This window comes from Dendrobates tinctorius, unplaced genomic scaffold (assembly GCF_039654945.1).
Source record: "Dendrobates tinctorius isolate UK_male_01 unplaced genomic scaffold, ASM3965494v1 ptg000007l, whole genome shotgun sequence".
In the NCBI taxonomy this organism is placed as follows: Eukaryota; Metazoa; Chordata; class Amphibia; order Anura; family Dendrobatidae; genus Dendrobates; species Dendrobates tinctorius.
In genome coordinates, this window is record NW_027361675.1 from 52,863,238 (window position 1) to 52,883,679 (window position 20,442).

Consider the following 20,442-nt stretch of genomic DNA (forward strand, 5'->3'; position numbering starts at 1 on the left):
TTTAACTGGTTAACAGCAGCGAGTGCACTGGTTAACAGCAGCAACTATTAGGCCGGGTGTCCACGATCCAGAAGTGGCAGCACTCTGGACGTAGCGCATGTTCGCTGGGTCCAAAGCGAATCTATTGAACGCAGGTGATTCCATAGGTGTTAACTGAACTGTGCGGATTCCCTGAATCCAATACATTCTATTGGCAAAATTTCTCTGTGGAGATTAGCTTCTCCACAAGAGATATTGACATGCTGCGGTCTGGAAAGACGCGCTGCATGTCAGTCTCCGTAGGTAAGCCGCGGGCGTCAGTGGATGCATAGTGGGCATGGGATTTCTTGAAATCCAATCCACTCTACTGTAACATCTGGCCGCTGCAGGTTTGACATAAATACGCAGCGTAAAACCCACAGCGTTTACTGGTTGTGTGCAGATGACAGCTAATTTAAATCAGGAACAATTTGTGGGTCTAGCAAGATGAGGGTGTGCAGGTAAACATGCTTAATGTTCCCAGCAAAGAGCAAACAGATGAACGGCAAACTGGGGCACACAAATCACCACATTAACAGACGGAGCTATTTATCTGAAGTATTGCGATATATATTTCAGTCAAAAAACGGAGGTGCTTGCATGAAAAAACATGAATATTTCAATGTGAAATGAAAAAAGAAGAAATATGCAGCACTCAGCAATAAAGCTGAAAAACTGTGCGTCTTTAATTCACATGAATTCCATCAACAGATATGTGGACATGCAGGGCGTTAGAGGAATGCTAGCTAGGGTAGGGAGGAGCCGGACAACGGCCGTTTCGCTATTACTCGCTTCTACGGGTCCAGGTGGGTCACCTGGACTCGTAGAAGCGAGTAATCGCGAAACGGCCATTGTCCGGCACCTCCCTCCCATAGTATTCCTCTAACGTCTAACGTATACAATGCCACAATGCACTTTAATATATTTAAAACTAGTGCCACTTTCTATGCACCAATGTGCCGCAGGTAAAGTAGCCGTGCCATAATGCATACAAATATAAGAAACACATGTTCAGAAAATAGCTATAAATACCTAATGTCTGTTAATGCCAGGTTCCCAGTACACGTCTTGACCTGCGGACGGGAGGCCAACATATTCTGGAACAGAATGGAAAGCGCCGAGACTTGCCCCTTTAAGGAGCTGAGGGCAAGGCCCGCATCAAGGCCTGACTGGAGGAACGCTAGGACAGAAGGGAGAGAAAAGGCCATGGGCGGAATGTCATTGGCCTCGCACCAAGCGAAATAGGCCTTCCATGTACGATAATAAATCTTGGAAGATGAAGGCTTTCTAGCCCGGATCATGGTGTGAATAACCCGATGTGAAAAACCTGAACGTTTCAGAACCGCGGTCTCAACACCCACGCCATTAAATTGAGCGGCTGAGAATTGGGGTGGCAAATCGGACCCTGAGACAGCAAATCTGCTCTGTCTGGAAGCTTCCAGGGGGCGTCCGCGAGCAGGTTGACGATGTCCGAGAACCAAGCTCTTCTGGGCCAATCTGGAGCGATGAGGATGACCGGAACTCCTTCCGCCTTGATTTTCTTCAACAGCTTGGGAAGAAGAGGAAGGGGAGGGAACAGGTAGGGGAACTTGAACTGAGACCAGGGAACGGTCAGAGCATCGGCGCCCACTGCGAGAGGATCTCGGGCTCTGGATACGAACTGTGGGACCTTCCTGTTCATGCGAGATGCCAGTAGATCTTCGTCCGGAGTCCCCCAACAACGACAAATCTGATGGAAGACGTCCGGATGTAAGGACCACTCTCCCGCCGCGAGACCCTCGCGGTTAAGAAAATCGGCGGCCCAGTTGTCCACGCCAGGAATGTGCACCGTGGAAAACGCTGGGACTGATATCTCTGCCCAGTGAAGAATCTTGGACACTTCCCCTGACGAAGGAGTTTTTCCGAAACGCGCGTCGGGGCGCGTCCTTTTTGGCACACCGCCTTCACCACTCCCTGGTTATTTATCCTCCAGGTAATCCATTGTCCTACATTGCGTTATATTTCCAGGACAGTCTTTGCTGCATGGGTGTCCCATTGCGGTGTGTATTTATAGCTTATTATCTTGATCATTGTTTCAGCATTTGTCCTCCAGGCAGTGCATTGTGCTGTATAGTGCCGCATAGTTTGGGCACCTCTGTGTAAGCGCCTTATTAGTCGCTGCAAGGTGTATTAGGTCTGTTTTTTGTGGCCCATTCTACTTATGTGGTACTGTTTAGCGCATGTGCTGTTTATTCTATGGTTTTTGGCTATTCCTGGTTTATTCCTGCTATATAGCGCCTTTTAGGATAAGGTTTTCTATATAGCTACCTTTGGTGCACATTAATTAACTATATATAATTTTTTCATTATTTTCTTATGCACATAAAGGTTAATTTAGTTTTGGGTGTACATGAATCACTCTTTTATATATATATGCATGTATATATTAGTCTCTCACTAATTTTGGGTATATAAAAATATGCACATATAAATGAATTTATTTTTGGGTGCATATTAATCACTCTTTTTTATGCATTTATGTATATGTATATTAGTTTCTCACCAATTTTGGGTATATTTACATCACCTTTTTTGTGTTTTTATTTTATTTCTTATTCTTTTTTTTTTTTTTTTTGGTTACATTGTGCCTACCATGTTCAAAGGTCGCTAAGTATAGGGATTATTATATATGTCCCTTTTTTCCATTTTACAAGTGGTGATATTATTATAAGTACAGTCATTTAATTATTTATGCATTGTGCGGTTTTCTCTGCCATTTTTTACATATTTTTTTCATATATTGCTGTTGTTGTTTGGCCATAATTTTAATAAAGGCTTATTTTATACATTTTTTGCCTCTATTTTAGTATTTATATATACATTCCCATTATTCTGGTTCTCTTTGATGCATCAGTAGTTGGCTTTTCACACTTCCATTAGAGCAGAGGAACTCCGTGTTCCCCCTTGGTGGTTGATATATGCCACTGCTGTAGCATTGTCCGTCTGAATCCAGATTGGCAGACCCCTGAGAAGTCTTTTCCAGTGAATGACAGATAAATCGCCCGTATCTCGAGGTCGTTGATAGGCAGACTTGTCTCTTGAGTTGACCACAGACCCTGAACACTGTGATTGCAAAACACTGCACCCCAGCCGAGAAGGCTGGCGTCCGTTGTCACAATCTGCCAGTGAATCGGGAGGAATGACTGGCCTTGAGGGATTGTTTGACTCGGGGCGAAAGACGAATTGGACGATCCAGAGAAAGGACAGACCTGTTCCACCGAGACAGGATGGCCTGTTGAAGAGGTCTTGAATAAAATTGGGTAAAGGGGACCGCTTCGGCCGTTGCCACCATCTTTCCCAAAACCTTCATGGCTGACCGGAGAGATGGAAGTCGAGTGCTCTGCAGTGATCGTATGTCTCGCCGCAGAGAGAACATCTTCTCTTGTGGAAGAAAAACCGTCGCTCGACGAGTGTTGAACAATAGGCCTAGAAACACAAGGCGTTGAGTCGGAACAAGGCAGGACTTCTTTTTGTTGACGAGCCACCCGAAATTGGACAGGGTGTCGAGAAGGATGGTAAGACTTTGGCGTGTCTGGTGAAAAGACGGAGCTTTAATTAGAATGTCGTCGAGGTAAGGAAAAAGGACGAGACCTCTGCTCCTCAATGAGGCCATCAACGCCACCATGATCTTTGTAAATACTCTGGGCGCGGTGGCGAGACCGAACGGTAGGGCGACAAACTGGTAGTGGTCCTGGTGAATTGCGAAACGCAGGAATTTCTGATGCCCGGAAAAGATGGGAACATGCAGATAGGCGTCTTGAATGTCTATTGAGCACACGAATTCCTGCGCTTCCAGCGATTACTGAACGAAGAGACTCCATTCTGAAATGTCGTAGGCGGACTCTTTTGTTCAGTAACTTGAGGTCCAGGATGGGCTGGACCGCGCCGCCTTTTTTTGGTACAACAAACAGGTTTGAGTAAAACCCTGTGAAACGTTCTGACTCGGGAATGTGCACAATCACCCCGGAACTGAGAAGGGAGGTGATGGATCCAAAGAAACCCAGAATCAAGGCAGGGTCCTTTGGAGGTCGGGACTCGAAGAAACGATCCCAGGGCCGAGAGGTGAACTCTATCTTGTATCCTGAGGATACAACTTCCCTGACCCAAGCGTCTTCTACTGAAGCAAGCCAGACATCTCTGAAGAAAAGGAGTCGACCGCCCAGTTGGGAAGGCGCCTCGGGGTTCCGTTGATAGTCATGCTGAAGTGGACAGTCCAGTTCTGGACCTGGAGGATCTTCCCTGGGAAGAGTGAGATCGCCAGGAGGAAGTTGGTCTAAAGGAGACTTTCTTCCTATCCTGGCGTGCTTGCGGCCTTTGTTGGTTGGAAAAGGATTCTGCCGTCGCGAAGCGGCAGAAAGACCAAAAGGGCCGAAACTGACGTCTTGGAGGAGGTCTACGAGACTTGGACTGAGGAAGAAGAGAGCTTGTGCCTCCAGTGGCGTCTTTAATAATCTGGTCCAGCTGGGATCCGAAAAGATGCACTCCCTGAAAAGGCAGATTGGTAAGAGACTTTTTTGAAGACAAATCCGCCTGCCAACCCTTGAGCCAAATTGTACGCCGGATTGCTACCACGTTGCTGGACGCTTGAGCTGCGCAAGAAGGAAGCAGAGACCAGATAATCCCCTGCATGGGAGATCTGGTTGGCTAGCTCCGCCAAACGCTCTGGTTGGGCTTTATCCAAAATGCCCTGGCGGAGATCCTCCGCCCAAGTAGCTTTGGCCTTAGCTACCAAAGTTGAAGTGAAGGCAGGGCTCAGAGCTGTCGCAGCCACATCGAACGCTGACTTTGCTAAGGATTCTATGATCCTATCGTTAGAATCTTTCAGAGACGCCACACCTGAAATCGGGAGGACCGTGTTGCTAGATAGGCTGGACACGGGAGCGTCTACAGAGGGAGAGGCCGACCAAATGTCGGTGAGCTCTTTTGAAAATGGATACAGCATGCCGAGGCGCTTCCCTCTTTGAAAGCGCCTGGTCGGATTTTCTCTCTCCCTGGTAAGGAGCTTGTCAAACTCCGAGGGTGGGGCGAAGACTCTGGAAGGTGTTTCTGCCCGTCTGAACGAAACCTCCTGATCTCAGGGTTTCGCAGGGGAGTCTGTGATTTCGAAAGTGTGGTTAATCGCAGCAATGAGGTTCTGTACCGTAACTTTCATATCCCCGTCATGGTCTGAATCCAGCTCTAAAATCTCCACGGATGGCGCGTCCGAGAACGCCTCGCCTGACTCGGGTGAGGAGGCACGGGAAGGAGACTGCTGGGAAGGACTATGCGGTGAGATGGGGCGAGGGGAGGATTCCAGCCGGGAACCCTGCCTGGGCCTTTTGCGGATCATGCTGGCTGGCTCAGATGGAACCTCTTGTGCTCTGCTGGATACTGTAGAAGTGTCCAGGGGCAACTTATCAAGAACGGCCACTAGGGACTGAGACAACTTAGTAAGATCCGCCACTGATTGTGATAGAGAAGAAGCCCAGCCAGGAATGGGGGATTCACTCTCACGGGTAGCCATAGGGAGCTCCTGGGCAGCGGGCTGAATGGGATTGCTGCAGTCGAGGCAGAGGGGAGTGGGCTGACCTGAGGGAAGTTAGTGTTTGCAAGAAGAACATGCAAAGAAATTGCCTAAAGTGCCCGTGGGAGCAGGGGGGCGAGAATGGTCAGGCTTAGAGGTAGACATAATGGGACAGTCACTGAAGGAGTGCCGGAAGGTTGGGGGACAGGGAGGAGGGTGTCAGTCTGCAGAAGCAGAGCTACTCACGGTCCGTTGTCCTGTGGATAACCCCAGTAAGAGATGCTGCGCAGCTCGTGTACTTAGTCCGGCTGACTGATCATAGAAAATGGCGGCTGCCACAGGAGACTTAGGGAAAAGCGCGCTCTTTCTGAGATGACGAAGGGCGAAGCTAACCGTCGCTCTGAGAAAAAGGTACCGCCCGCTGTAAAAGGTGGGCTGAGTGCTGTGACAGTGCGACAGGAGCATGAGGAGAGGCGGTGGGCTGGCCTAGGACGGGCGGGAGGGAAGCCAGCTTGAGAATGACGGCGGGGGGGCATGGCCGCGACGCTGTAGTAGGCCCAAAGTGAAGCCGGGGCCTAAATTAATAGCGGCGTCCGCCTGTCAGCACGGGGCGGCACGGAGGTGACGCAGCCTGAACGCTGCTGAGAGAATCCTGGCCGGGGTGAAGGGAGCGGGCTGGAGGGCAAATGCGGAGGCTGCCTGGCAGCACGGGACGGCCGCGGAAGCCCGCAGCGCTGCCGCAGCCACCCACCCCAAAGAGGACGCTGAAGCTGCGACCGTGCCGCCTGAGGAGAATGGGGGCCCAATACTCACCCTATCCCGGACCCGAGTTGAATAAAGGTACCTTGCTTGTCCTGAGTATGTCTGCGCCTCATCCAACCGACAGGCTCTGGTAGGCGAGTGGGTGGGAGACAGAAGGCAAGGACCCTCTGCATCGCTGACACGTATTAGTGTTGGCGGCCGCCCGGAAGAGCTGCTGGTCCTGCTGCGGAGAGCTGTGAGGATACGGGGTGCAGTACACGCCGTACTCACAGTCTCTTTGTGGGAGTACAGATGTGACTTTTCACTCTGTATCCCTCCGGATAACCTGAAAAGAAACGACGCACATCGAGGTAGATATGGGTCTAAAGAAAGACCTGTGTTCACCTTCTACTGACACTAAGCTAAACTGAGGAGATTACTGCCGGTCGGTGGGGTGAGTACTGCGGAGGAGGAGCTAACCTTTTTCTATGCAGTGTCAGCCTCCTAGTGGCAGCAGCATACAACTCATGGTTTCTGTGTCCCCCAATGAAGCGATAGAGAAATGGATCAGAGCTCCAGAATGTTGATGGGTGGGTGGTCTTCTTAAATGATCCAACATCCCTGTAAAGTGAACTAACAAAAAAAAGAAAATCCTTAAACCAGAAGGCAGATGCCTCTGATGGCCAATAAAGGAAGGGAAGGAAGAAATGGCCCAGCAGGATTAGAGGCAAAAAGATAAACCAGAAGAGAGACAGTCAGGATGATTAAGACAGGAGGACAGAGCAATCAAGAAAAAGAGGAGACTTGTGCCATAAGAAAGGAGAGTCAACTAAAAGGGCCTGGTGTTGAACTGAGCAAAATGGTGGCTTCCATCTTGCCTTGGATTCTCATGCAAGACTGGAGCGGACAGGGGAAATGCACTTCAAAGTGCAAATACCAATCCTGAGAGATCTTTTTGCCCTGAGGAAAACCAACTGCAGTGGTGCCTATTAACCAGGGCTGTGGAGTCGGAGCTCATTTTGGTGGAGTCGGAATAAAATGGACCGACTACTAAAATATATAATAAATTGGGTACAGTAGTTCAATGCAGAATGTGCTGAATATTTTTTCATAGGAATTTGGGAAAGTTATGAAATGTCCTATAAATGGCTGTTCTATTCCTGATCTAAGGCTACATTCACACACAGCGTTTTTCCTGGATACGTTTTTCGGCTGCAAAAACAGATCAGCTTTTTAAGAAACTGCATCACCTGAAAGGTTTTTGAGCTCATAGATAATGTTTTCAATATCAAAAGCAGATTAGAAATCTGCTCTATCTATCCATTTATCCATATCTGTCTATCCATATCTTATCTGTACCAAAAAGAATGAAAGCCGGGTAGCACACAGACTAACACTCCTTTTTATTTTTTTTAGCACCAGTCAGGTACACCTCATAGCTGCCCAAAAGGACGTCCAGGACAGGCATTGCTCGTCTTCAGTAACACATCAACATCAATTGATAGTTGGAATAAATAGACTGCATTAACCACATCTTAAGGTGCAGGCTTTATTTTCAAGTATAGAGGTGTGCAGTTTAAGGCTCTGCAGCAGCTGAGGTGTGCAGTATGAGGTTCTGACCCCCCCCCCCCAGTTTTGATTCTGGCTAAAACTGTTTCTTATAGATATGGCAAACCCTCAGGTAACCATAAATGAAGGTCAATGGACACAGGTGGCTGAATTGAAGGAATTGCTTAATCGCCTATTTACCGTGACTAAAAAATTACAAGCTGAGGATCTAACTCCTGGCATTTTCATAAGGGAGTGGAAGAACTTGCTATTTTGCCTGTCCCAAAGAGGAGATTTAATCGCAGATGGCATTTCTGCTTCAATGAAACGGAGAGAGACACAGCTATTGGAAAATAAAATTTTTCTGGCAGCTGTTTATGTGGACCCAAGTCATCGTATATTGCTTGATGATCAACAGCTTACTAAAGGAAAAGAAGCTCTGACTGAGGTAGCAGATAGAATGAGAGGCCTACAGGAGGACTGCCAGGCGCAAGAGGACTTGGGTCCTGACAGTGCTCCTGCTGCCATATCTTCATCCTGATCAGATGAGGAGTTTGACTTTGACAAGTATTTGGATGACATGGAGAAGGCAAAGCGTTGCCGCAAGGAAAAAGATTTCACTCCGTCGCCTATAGCAGCAGATTGAGTCGCAGTCGCAGGTTTGGCTTACCGACTCCACAGCCATTAACATCCCTTGGAAGAGATGAACAATCCAAAGAGATAGAGTGCCCATCCTTATCTGCAAATATCCCAAACCTGAGACCAAGAGGGAGCCTTAACAAAGACATGGTCCAAGATAGGGGATGACCACAACCCCCGTAGCATACAGTTGAACTATAAACTTCATTAAATACTCCAGGAGTAGTGGCTAGGTTGAAGATAGCGACAAACTGAAAATGAGTATTGTGAACTGCAAAGCAGAAAAGTGTCTGTTGGGGGATGTGGAGATAAGACATCTTAGATGTGCCAGAGGAAAGGAACTTACTTTGTTCCACCGAGGGAAGTGACTTCCTGCTGAAGTGTCGGAGATGTAGTTTAAGACACTTTAGGGCCAGGATTGGCCTCACAGACCCACTTTTCCTTGTAATTGTGAACAGGTATTAATAAAAACCTGTAAATCTTCCCAAGAAGGTAGCGAAGGAGAACAGGGAAAAGCGGTAACGGGATTGAAGATGAAGACGGGGTTACCGTCAAAAAGCGTTGTGGGCTAAAGAAGAATCAATTGTGGCATCTTTGTATTCTCAGCGCTCCACTGACCATTCTATTTCATTGTCCTGCTTCATAGAATCATAGAATCGTAGAGTTGGAAGGGACCTCCTGGGCCATCTGGTCCAACCCCCTGCTCAAAGCAGGATTCGCTAAATCATCCCAGTTAGATGTCTGTCCAGCCTCTGTTTGAAGACTTCCATTGAAGGAGAACTCACCACTTCTCGTGGCAGCCTGTTCCACTCATTGATCACTCTAACTGTCAAAAAGTTTTTTCTAATATCTAATCTGTGTCTCCTCCCATTCAGCTTCATCCCATTGCTTCTAGTCTTTCCTTGTGCAAATGAGAATAAAGTTGATCCTTCTACAATGTGACAGCCCTTTAGATATTTGTAGACAGCTATTAAGTCTCCTCTCAGTCTTCTCTTTTGCAAACTAAACATTCCCAAATCCTGCAACCTTTCCTCATAAGACAGGGTTTGCAGACCGGTCACCATTCTGGTCGCTCTTTTCTGAACTTGCTCCAGTTTGTTGATGTCTTTTTTAAAATGTGGTGCCCAAAATTGGACACAATATTCCAGATGAGGTCTGACCAAAGAGGAGTAGAGGGAAATAATTACTTCACGTGATCTAGACTGTATGCTTCTGTTAATACATCCTAGAATTGCATTTGCCTTTTTTGCTGCTGCATCACACTGTTGACTCATATTCAGTCTGTGATCTATTAGTATACCCAAGTCTTTTTCACATGTGCTGTCACTTAGCCCTATTCCTCCCATTCTATATATGCTTTTTTCATTTTTATTGCCCAGATGTAGTACTTTGCATTTCTCCCTGTTAAAAACCATTCTGTTAGTTGCTGCCCACTTCTCCAGTTTATTTAAATCTTTTTGAATCCTCTCTCTCTCTTCTCTAGTATTAGCTATCCCTCCTAGCTTTGTGTCATCAGCAAATTTAATCAGTTTACCCTCAATTCCTTCATCTAAATCGTTGATAAAGATGTTGAACAATACAGGGCCCAGGACAGAGCCCTGTGGTACCCCACTTGAGACATTCTTCCAACTGGATGTGCAGCCATTTACGACCACTCTTTGGGTCCGATCACTAAGCCAGTTATGAATCCACCTAACAGTTGCCTTGTCCATTCCATACTTAGTCATTTTTTCAATAAGGATTGTATGAGAGACTTTGTCAAATGCTTTGCTGAAGTCAAGATATACTATATCTACAGCATTTCCTTGATCCACCCAATCAGTAATACTGTCATAGAAGGAAATTAAATTAGTCTGACATGACTTATTAGTTACAAACCCATGCTGACTCTGTTTAATCACTTCATTCTTATCCAGGTATTGACATACATGTTGTTTAATAATTTGTTCAAAGATCTTTCCTGGTATAGAAGTCAGACTCACCGGCCTATAGTTGCCTGGGTCCACCTTCTTCCCCTTTTTGAAGATAGGAACAACATTTGCTCTTCTCCAGTCTTCTGGCACATCTCCTGTTCTCCAAGAATTTTCAAAGATTATGGAGAGGGGTTCAAAAATTTCTTCTGCTATCTCCTTCAGTACTCTGGGGTGTAATTCATCTGGACCTGGAGACTTGAATTCATTTAGGTTAGCTAAGTGTTTCCTCACTATCTTTCGGTTTATAGATATCCTGGATTCTTCTATTCCCTTAATAGGACAGTGAATAACAGTTGATGTTACATTTCCTTTCTGAGAGAAAACAGATGCAAAATAGGAATTTAAAAGTTCAGCCTTCTCAACATCCTTTCTTACCATTTCATCATTTTCATCCTGTAAAAATCCTATAGCATCTTTGACTTTTCTTTTACTTTTGACATATCCCCAAAATCCTTTATTATTGCTTTTGACATCTCTTGCAAGCCTCAATTCATTTTCAGCTTTAGATAATCTGATTTGTGCCCTGCAGGTTCTGCAGACAGCATTATATTCTTCTTTAGATATGCCTCCCTCTTTCCATTTTATAAACATTTTTTTCTTCCTTTTTAGCATGTGCTTAAGTTCTGTGTTCATCCATCCTGGTTTCCTTAAATGCTTCCTATTCTTCCCTCTTTTCGGAATTGTTAACAACTGTGCTTTGAGAATTTCATTTTTCAAGATTTCCCATCCTTCCTGGACATTTTTGTCTTTAAGGATATCCAGCCATTGGATCCCTCCAATTCTCTTTCTGAATCCCTTAAAATCTGCCTTTCTGAAATCTAACCTTGACGTCTGAGTCTTCACAGGTCTTCCGCCTCTAGTTATCCAAAATTCTAAAATAGCATGGTCGCTACCTCCTAGGGTCCCAGCCACTTTTACCTCCTCAACCATTTCCTCCCTGTTTATAAGGATTAGATCCAAGGTAGCAGTTCCCCTTGTTTTCTCCTTTACCTTTTGGAAGATAAAGTTGTCAGCAAGAGAGGATAAGAATTTCCTTGACCTGTTAGTTTTGCCTGAGAGAGATTCCCAACAAATGTCTGGATAGTTGAAATCTCCCATGACAACTATGTCATATTTTTTGGAGAACTTGGCCATTTGATGCATAAAGAGTTCAACCATATCTTCAGCTTGCACAGGCGGCCTGTAGTAAATGCCTACAATGGTGTCCTTTCCATTGTTCTGTCCTTGTATTCTTACCCAAACAGTTTCCACAGAACTCCCAGTCTCTGAAGCTTCAATCTCTGTGCAGATATACGCATTTCTAACATACAATGCGACACCCCCTCCTCGTTTATCAAGTCTGTTTCTTGCAAATAAGTTGTATCCTTCTAGTCTTGTATTCCAATCATGTGTATTGTCCCACCAAGTTTCAGTGATTCCAATGACATCATATTTCTTTTCCTGTGTTAGTAGTTCCAATTCTCCTTGTTTGTTGCCCATGCTTTGTGCATTAGTATAGAAACATTTTAGTTTGTGATTGGTTTCTCTTTCTCCAATATTTTTATTAATTAGATTCTTTCGTCTTTGTTCTTCCTTTCCACTTCTAATAGCAGAGTTCTCAATAGCATTTGTCAGGTGTATGGCTTTTTCTGGTCTTTTGCTCCCCTTCCCATGTTGTTCTAGTTTAAAGCTCTCCTTACAAGTGTAGCAAGGCGACTTCCAAATACCTGCTTTCCAGTCTTCGTAAGGTGCACCCCATCTCTAGCAAGTAGTCCATCGTATAAGTAGTTCACTCCGTGATCCAGAAATCCAAATTGTTGCTGACGGCACCATCGACGTAGCCAGTTGTTCACCTGCAGAATCTTATTCCACCTCCTTGTTCCATGGCCATCCACTGGGAGGATGGAAGAGAAGACCACCTGCGCTCCCAGTTCTTTCACTTTCTTGCCTAAGTCTTCAAAGTCTCTTCATCATCCTCCATTGGAGGCGCACGGCTGGAGCTGCAGTGGATCATTGACCCTTATCCACTTTTAACTGCCGTCTTTCCTGGCGCTCCCCAGCGACCGCTACCTTTATTGAACTGTAGGAATTTATTAGAGGCTGAGTCGATGTTCCAGGCTTTGAGAGAAATCACTCTACGGATGGTCAAAATGTTGAATGAAGCTTAAAGAAAATCTGTCAGCAAGACTCTATATCACAAAGTAAAGACATGGCAGTAAAAGTGCTGCAATACTGATCACATTGATACCTTTGGTGAAGAAATCCGCTTTGTAGTTCTTCTGTGATCACCATTTGAATTTTCCAGCTAATTAGATTTCGATAGACATGGGCTGGACTGTGCACAGGGTCTTCTCTTTACTATTTCCCGGCTCCTCCACCAGTCCTCAGTCTTTGAATGATAGGTCAATCCTGAGATTTCAAACACAGGAGGGCAGGTCATTCAAAGAACAGAAACAATCAGAGAGGCCGGGGAATCACAGACAGGGAGAAGACCCAGGGTACACTCCAGTGCCTGTGCACTGAAATCTATTTAGCAGAAAACATCAAATGTTATTAATAAAGAAACACAAATCACATTTCTTTAACAAAAGTTATTATCTGATTTGTGGGAATGCAACACTATGCACCCCCACGTGCTACTGGTGCCTGTAAAAAGCTCATGGATGGTACAGGAACACAGCAGCTCCGTCAAAACTGTAATGGCCTTGTCCAGGGATTGCGGATACACAGAATACTGGGATGGATGTGTATAGTTCTTCTGGTTCGCTATGTCACGCAGGGCATTGCAGTAGCTTAGATATCTATGGCTACGGACTTGGATAAACGAGAAACAGGAGGATCCACTTTAGTTAAAGAAGCCCAATTGGTGAGAAGATTGGCTGAGCATGGTAAAGAATGTCTATACAGTTGTGGCCAAAAGTATTGACACTCCTGCAATTCTGTCAGATAATACTCAGTTTCTTCCTGAAAATGATCGCAAACACAAATTCTTTGGTATTATCTTCATTTAATTTGTCTTAAATGAAAAAACACAATAGAGAATTAAGCAAAAAGCAAAATATTGATCATTTCACACAAAACTCCAAAAATGGGACAGACAAAAGTATTGGCACCCTCAGCCTAATACTTGGTTGCACAACCTTTAGCCAAAATAACTGCGACCAACCGCTTCCAGTAACCATCAATGAGTTTCTTACAATGCTCTGCTGGAATTTTAGACCATTCTTCTTTGGCAAACTGCTCCAGGTCCCTGATATTTGAAGGGTGCCTTCTCCAAACTTCCATTTTTAGATCTCTCCACAGGTGTTGTATGGGATTCAGGTCTGGACTCACTGCTGGCCACCTTAGAAGTCTCCAGTGCTGTCTCTCAAACAATTTTCTAGTGCTTTTTGAAGTGTGTTTTGGGTCATTGTCCTGCTGGAAGACCTCTGAGGGAGACCCAGCTTTCTCACACTGGGCCCTACATTATGCTGCAAAATTTGTTGGTAGTCTTCAGACTTTATAATGCCATGCACACGGTCAAGCAGTCCAGTGCCAGAGGCAGCAAAGCAACCCCAAAACATCAGGGAACCTCCGCCATGTTTGACTGTAGGGACCGTGTTCTTTTCTTTGAATGCCTCTTTTTTTCTCCTGTAAACTCTATGTTGATGCCTTTGCCCAAAAAGCTCTACTTTTGTCTCATCTGACCAGAGAACATTCTTCCAAAACGTTTTAGGCTTTTTCAGGTAAGTTTTGGCAAACTCCAGCCTGGCTTTTTTAAGAAGTGGGGTCTTCCTGCGTCTTCTACCATACAGTCCCTTTTCATTCAGATGCCGACGGATAGTACGGGTTGACACTGTTGTATCCTCGGACTGCAGGGCAGCTTGAACTTGTTTGGATGTTAGTCGAGGTTCTTTATCCAACATCCGCACAATCTTGAGTTGAAATCTCTTGTCAATTTTTCTTTTCCGTTCACATCAAGGGAGGTTAGCCACAGTGCCATGGGCTTTAAACTTCTTGTTGACACTGTGCACGGTAGACACAGGAACATTCTGGTCTTTGGAGATGGACTTGTAGCCTTGAGAGTGCTCATGCTTCCTCACAATTTGGTTTCTCAAGTCCTCAGACAGTTCTTTGGTCTTCTTTCTTTTCTCCATGCTCAATGTGGTACACAAAAGGACACAGGACAGAGGTTGAGTCAACTTTAATCCATGTCAACTGGCTGCAAGTGTGATTTAGTTATTGCCAACAGCTGTTAGGTGCCACAGGTAAGTTACAGGTGCTGTTAATTACACAAATTAGAGAAGCATCACATGATTTTTCGAACAGTACCAATACTTTTGTCCACCCTCTTTTTTATGTTTGGTGTGGAATTATATCCAATTTGGCTTTAGAACAATTCTTTTTGTGTTTTTTCATTTAAGACAAATTAAATGAAGATAATACCAAAGAATTTGTGTTTGCAATCATTTTCAGGAAGAAACTGAGTATTATCTGACAGAATTGCAGAGGTGTCAATGCTTTTGGCTACAACTGTATGTTTAGGGCTCTGGAAATGTCCATCTGTCAAACTCTGATAGTTGCAGAGATTTCTTACGGTGCATTTAGCCCCTTTTAATGAGACATCCCTGCCAGAAAGGAAGAGTCCAAGTTCTTCACTCAAAGAAAGATTTTTGGAACGAACAGTAAAATCTCTTTCTTGGAGCCTTCATTGGGGGACACAGGTAACCATGGGCATGTGCTGCTGTCGCTATAAGGCTGACACCAAGCAACAAAAAAAAAAAAAAAAAAGTTTGCTCCTCCTCAGCAGGGTATACCCAACAAATGGAACAAAGCTTTTCAGTTACTGATAAAGCAGTAGGCGAAGTAAAGAAAAATAAGGGAGAGTGCTAGGTCCCCCAATGTAGGTTCCGAGAAAAAATCATTGGGGGAAACAGGTAACCATGGGATGTTCTAAAGAGGTCCCTTCGCGAACACTCTGGGTGCTGAGGCCAGTCCGAAAGGGAGAGCCGTGAACTGCCAGAGAGATCCCTAGACCGCGAAATGGAGAAACCTATGACATGCAACACAAATTGGAATGAGATAGACATCCTGGAAAACAGAGGAATTCCTAAGGATCCATGGAAACATTCACCAAACAGAGAGATTCCATTCTGAAGTGACGGAGGGGCAGCCAGTTTAGGAGCCGGAGATCCAGGATCGGGAGGAGTGAGCCATTCTTCATTGGGACCATGAAGAGGTTGGAATAAAAATCTTAGAATCGTTCCTTAGTTGGGACGAGTACGATGATCCCTGACTGGAGGAGAAAGGAGATGGCCTGAAAGAATCCAGGGACTTGGGCAGGGATATGAAGAAGCGTCTGCATGGGAGGGAAGAATATTCTATCTTGTAGCCGGCGGTAACAATCTCCCTGACCCAGGCGTCGTCAACTACGAAGATCCAGGCGTCTCAGAAGAGAAGACGGCAAGCCACCCTGAGAGGATTCACAGGTGGGGACGATCCACGATGAGGAAGAGAAACTATTAGATTGGGATCCTGGACTGTTTGGGCGCCATGAAGAGGTAGGTTTGAAGGACGGCTTCCTTTTCTTTTGATGGGCAGTAGTCGGGATCCCTGGAAGGGGAGGTTGGTAAGAGACTTCTTGGATGTCACTTCCGCATTCCGGACCTTGAGCCAGAGTATTCTGCGCATGGCTACAATATTGCTAGTGGCACAGGTGGAACAGCTGGCAGTGTCAAGAGTATTTTCCTTTGTGAGCAATCTGGTCCGCAAGATCAGCCAGTTCGTGTGATGAGGCCGCAAATAAGATGCCCTTGTCAAAAGAGTTTAGCCCAGGCAGAGACAGACTTGGTTACCCATGTGGAAGCAAAGGCGGGACAGAGGCAAGCGCCTGCAGCCTCAAAAGACAGATTTGGCTGGGGCTTCGATTTGTCTGTCTGTGTGGTCCTTGAGAGAGGAACCATCAGGGAGTGACAGAACAGTGTTGGCGGACAGATGTGAGATTGGCGAGTCTAAGGCCGCGGACTCTGCCCATTTACTGAGGAGCTCGAACCGAAAAGGATATAGGATATACATCTGCTTCCTACCCGGGAGCTCACAATGTTTGATAAAGATTTTGACGAAATTCATCGTGGTTGGAAAACACCAGGGGAGGGCGTTTTGTTTTTTAGAATGAGACGGAGCGATCTGGAGGACACTCATCCTCCTTAATATTGAGGGTTTGATTGTTGGCAGAGATGGGGCTGTCAACCACGTCCTTGGAGGCTTGATCCATATCAAGATAAGAGTCTGATTCGGAAGCAAGATTGGACCTTTGGCCATCTCAGGAGAGGAGGAGTGGGATACTGAGGTCATCCAGGAGGATGTGGAAGGAGAGGGGCAACCAGAAAAAGAATGGGAATGCGCCTCACCTCACCATCAATCGGCCATGCTAAGGGTGGTGGGTGGGTGCATGAGATTCTTCCTGAGAAACGATCGGCTCACTGGTGAAGGCTGAAAGGTTAGGCAAACGCTCTAAGACCTGTACCAAGTAACAGGATACCTTGGTGAAATTAGTTACCGACTGAGAAATAGCAACAGCCCACAGGCAGCGGGGGGCTCCTGTGAGGCCTGCATGGTGGAAGATAAGATTAATAACACACAAGGTGACCCAAGGAGAGAAATGCATCTGGGATAAAATTTGGGTCTGCCTCCTACTGACACCAAGCTAAATCTGATGAGCTTTGTGCTACTCGGTGGGTGTACCCTGCTGAGCAGGAGTTAACTTTTTTGCCTATTGTGAGCCTCCTAGCGAAGGCAGCATACACCCATTGTTACCTGCGCCCCCCCCCCCCAGTGAAGAGATAAAGAAAGTGTCACTGCCTGGTTAACAAGGCTGTTGACCAAGTGCCTCAATTTAGAGGTTTGATTGATGTGATCCCATATTGCTATGCTCTGGCAGGAGGAGAAATCCAGATGTCAGTCTGTTGTATGGGGCAAACACCTTATATATTTACCTCATGGAGGAAAGGATTTTAATTGGTACAATTTTTTTTTTTTTTTACAAGACAAAAACCTGACATTTTAACAAGGGTTTGTAGACTTTTTATATCCACTGCAGTACTCAGTATGCTGCATAATATACCATAAAGCCTGTATCTAATCTAAATAGAATTTTGCATTAATATGACAAAGGATTTTTATATAAGTTTTATGTGCCTCCTTTTCATTTGGAAGATCGGACATGCAGCAGGGGGATTAGAACTCGCGCTTCGTCCTCCTCAAATGGATTAGAAATAGGGAGACATACCAGGAGCTGTGGTATGATCAGACCATATTCCTGCACGGTCAGACACAGCCATTAAACAGTACACAGCAGGGGAACATTTATAAGATTATCTCAGCATAGGAACATTTTTTTTTTTTTTTAAACATCCTTGTGGAACTTATTATTATTCCAACATGTACAGAATTAAATTTGCTCATGAAAATACCCTTTAAGTAGGAGGCACTAACATGGTTTTTGTCTAGTTTCTACCTCTCACTGGCAAGGTTATCATCTTTGTCCTCTAATTACAAAGACAAGAACTAAGGGCTGAATGAGATTCCTTCAGGTACCTAAATATACATTAACCTATTAAAAGCATGTAACAATTACTAAAACTCTGGCGATTTTGTAAAAGGAAATTCATTATATGGTAGGTAAACTGCCTTACTGGGAAAATAATATATATATTTTTTTTTACTTACCTTAATCTTAAAGTCCTTACGCAAGATCTTCTCTTCACGAATTTTGGCTTTCTCGTCCTTCTTTGCCTGAATACGCTTTTGCTGTTCTGCAAATAATACCGCCAGATTGTTATCCAGGGCCATCATGGTCTCATCGTCCACATCATCATCACTATCGTCTCCATCCTGGCAAGAAAATAACAAATCTAGTTATTCACAGCACATTATTACTGCCTTGGTCTACAACCACCAAATCTTTGGTACACTAGATTTGAAACCTAGAAAATGGATCATTTACCGCAGCTTTGCCACCTTGTAACACTAACACCAGCTGTTTACGGAACAACTCATTTACATCTTCATCCACTGACTCATCATCATCATCACTCTCCTTTGCTTCATCTTCTTCAGCATCTTCTTCTTCATCTGTACTGTCCTCAGACATGCTTTCTTCTTCCTTATACGATACATAAAAATATTATAGTTAAGAAGCATACTTTATTGTGAAGCGATGATATTTTCTATCCGAAAAAAGATATATATTGGTGGGGGCGTGGCTATGTAGCTGAAGAGAGAGGACGCATGTTGGGAAAGCTCCCAAGAATCCTTCCCTTATCCTGCAACTAAGACCTTATCACTGCAATATACCTGGCGGTACTTGGACCCCTGGATATGGGGACCCCCCTGGACTCCCGTGGGAGGACGTGGAGCGGCTCTGGTGAGCTAACTGCTGGGGAGGCCGGGACGGACGGCGGGGCCTGCACGAGGTGGCAGCCATCTTAGACACGCACTCTGCCAGTGAGAGCTGCGGCGTCGGCCTTCACAGCTGCGCCGCCACCCAGGCAGTGAACATCCATTCTGAGGACTAGAGGGGACGCGCGGTGAGTGCCCTGAAAAGATTGGGCCCTGCGTTTTCTCCCCCCTACTGTTATACTCGCTATACCCGTTGGCGCCATTACTGTGGGAGCTTGTGGACTCCCTTCACGGCTGCTGTCTCTGTGGGTGCTGCGGATCCCCCTCCCCGCCGCAAGAAATCCTGTTGACCCGGCACCGGACGCTGTCCTCATAAGCTCACGTGGCTCCTCTGTGTGGGAATTATTCCTGGGCTGCAATCATTTAATAATAGCCCTGCTGTGTTTATCATCTGATGTGGGAAACCAACGGAGCATATACCTCTTGTTATCTTGCTGTACCATATTGCCACTGATCATGAATCGATCTAAGGGGTCAGGAGCAGCAGAAAAGTTGAAAGAATATACCAGACCCGATCCCACTGAAAGTGCACGATCTCTTAGAAGGAATCCGTCTCAAGCTCAGCGTAAAAATCGTCTATCTAGGGGAGAAGAAGAATCTAAGCAGGAAGAACTGACCCTCAAACAGGCGTCCAAACAGTTAATGCAGGCCATCTCATTGACTAGGACATCCCTGACTGACAAAAATAGAGGACATATATACGACGCATTACAGAAGTGGAAACTAGAGTGTCCCAGGTGGAGGACACCATCGCGCCTATGGAGGCCAAGTTAACGAAAGCGGCAGGTTCTGTGAACGCCTGGAGGCAGAAAGCGGACGACCTGGAGAAAAGAATGCATCGGAACAATATTCGTGTCATTGGTCTGCCGAAACGCTCAGAAGGGCACTATCCTGAGCAATTTCTGGAAGGTTAGCTTAAGGCTTCTTTGGGAGATGAATTCTCTCCAATGTTTGCCGTCGAAAGGGCTCAAAGGGTCCCTACAAAACCCCTTCCTCCGGGAGCCCCACCTAGACCTTTCCTGGCACGTCTCCTCAACTGTCAAGACAGAGACACTATTCTGTGCCTTGCACGGCAAAAAGGCCCCATCAAGTTCAACAATGCCGTGATCTCGATTTTTCCGGACTTTTCCATGGAACTTCAGAAACAGAGGGCACAATTCATCGATGTAAAGAAGCGGCTCAAAGAGAGAAATGTTATATACTCAATGATCTATCCGGCCCGGCTCTGGGTCGTACATGGGGGCTCCTCTGTGTTTTTTACGGATCCAGCGGAGGCGACTGAGTGGCTGCGGTCTCATATGGGATCCACCCCTGCAAAGGAATCCTAATATACTTACCTAACCTAAATTCTTTTATTAATGGTCTAATGGGGGCTCTCCTTGCAGGTACCCAGTTTACCAACTATACCGGACACTGTGACCAGTGATGGTATCCCCCTGCTTGTGTTTTGCTAGGAGCGTGAGACTTTGCTCCACTAATGTTTGGTTCCTGTTTTGTTTTCTTTTTTACAATAGTTTTGATTGTTACTTAGGTAAAAGTCGCAGCCAATGGCAATCTCAATCT

The 20,442-nt window shown here is 45.5% G+C and overlaps 1 protein-coding gene across 1 annotated transcript in view; it reads right to left on the bottom strand.

Annotated features, from left to right (window-relative positions):
- MYBBP1A (MYB binding protein 1a) overlaps window positions 1-20,442 on the bottom strand; it is a 145,615-nt gene that overhangs the window by 48,050 nt on the left and 77,123 nt on the right. Inside the window, exons 17-18 of the mRNA XM_073574686.1 lie at window positions 18,425-18,583; window positions 18,148-18,312 (exon numbers count right to left, since the gene is read on the bottom strand). Of these exons, the coding sequence (XP_073430787.1) occupies window positions 18,148-18,312; window positions 18,425-18,583 (324 nt within the window). The remainder of the gene's footprint in view (window positions 1-18,147; window positions 18,313-18,424; window positions 18,584-20,442) is intronic.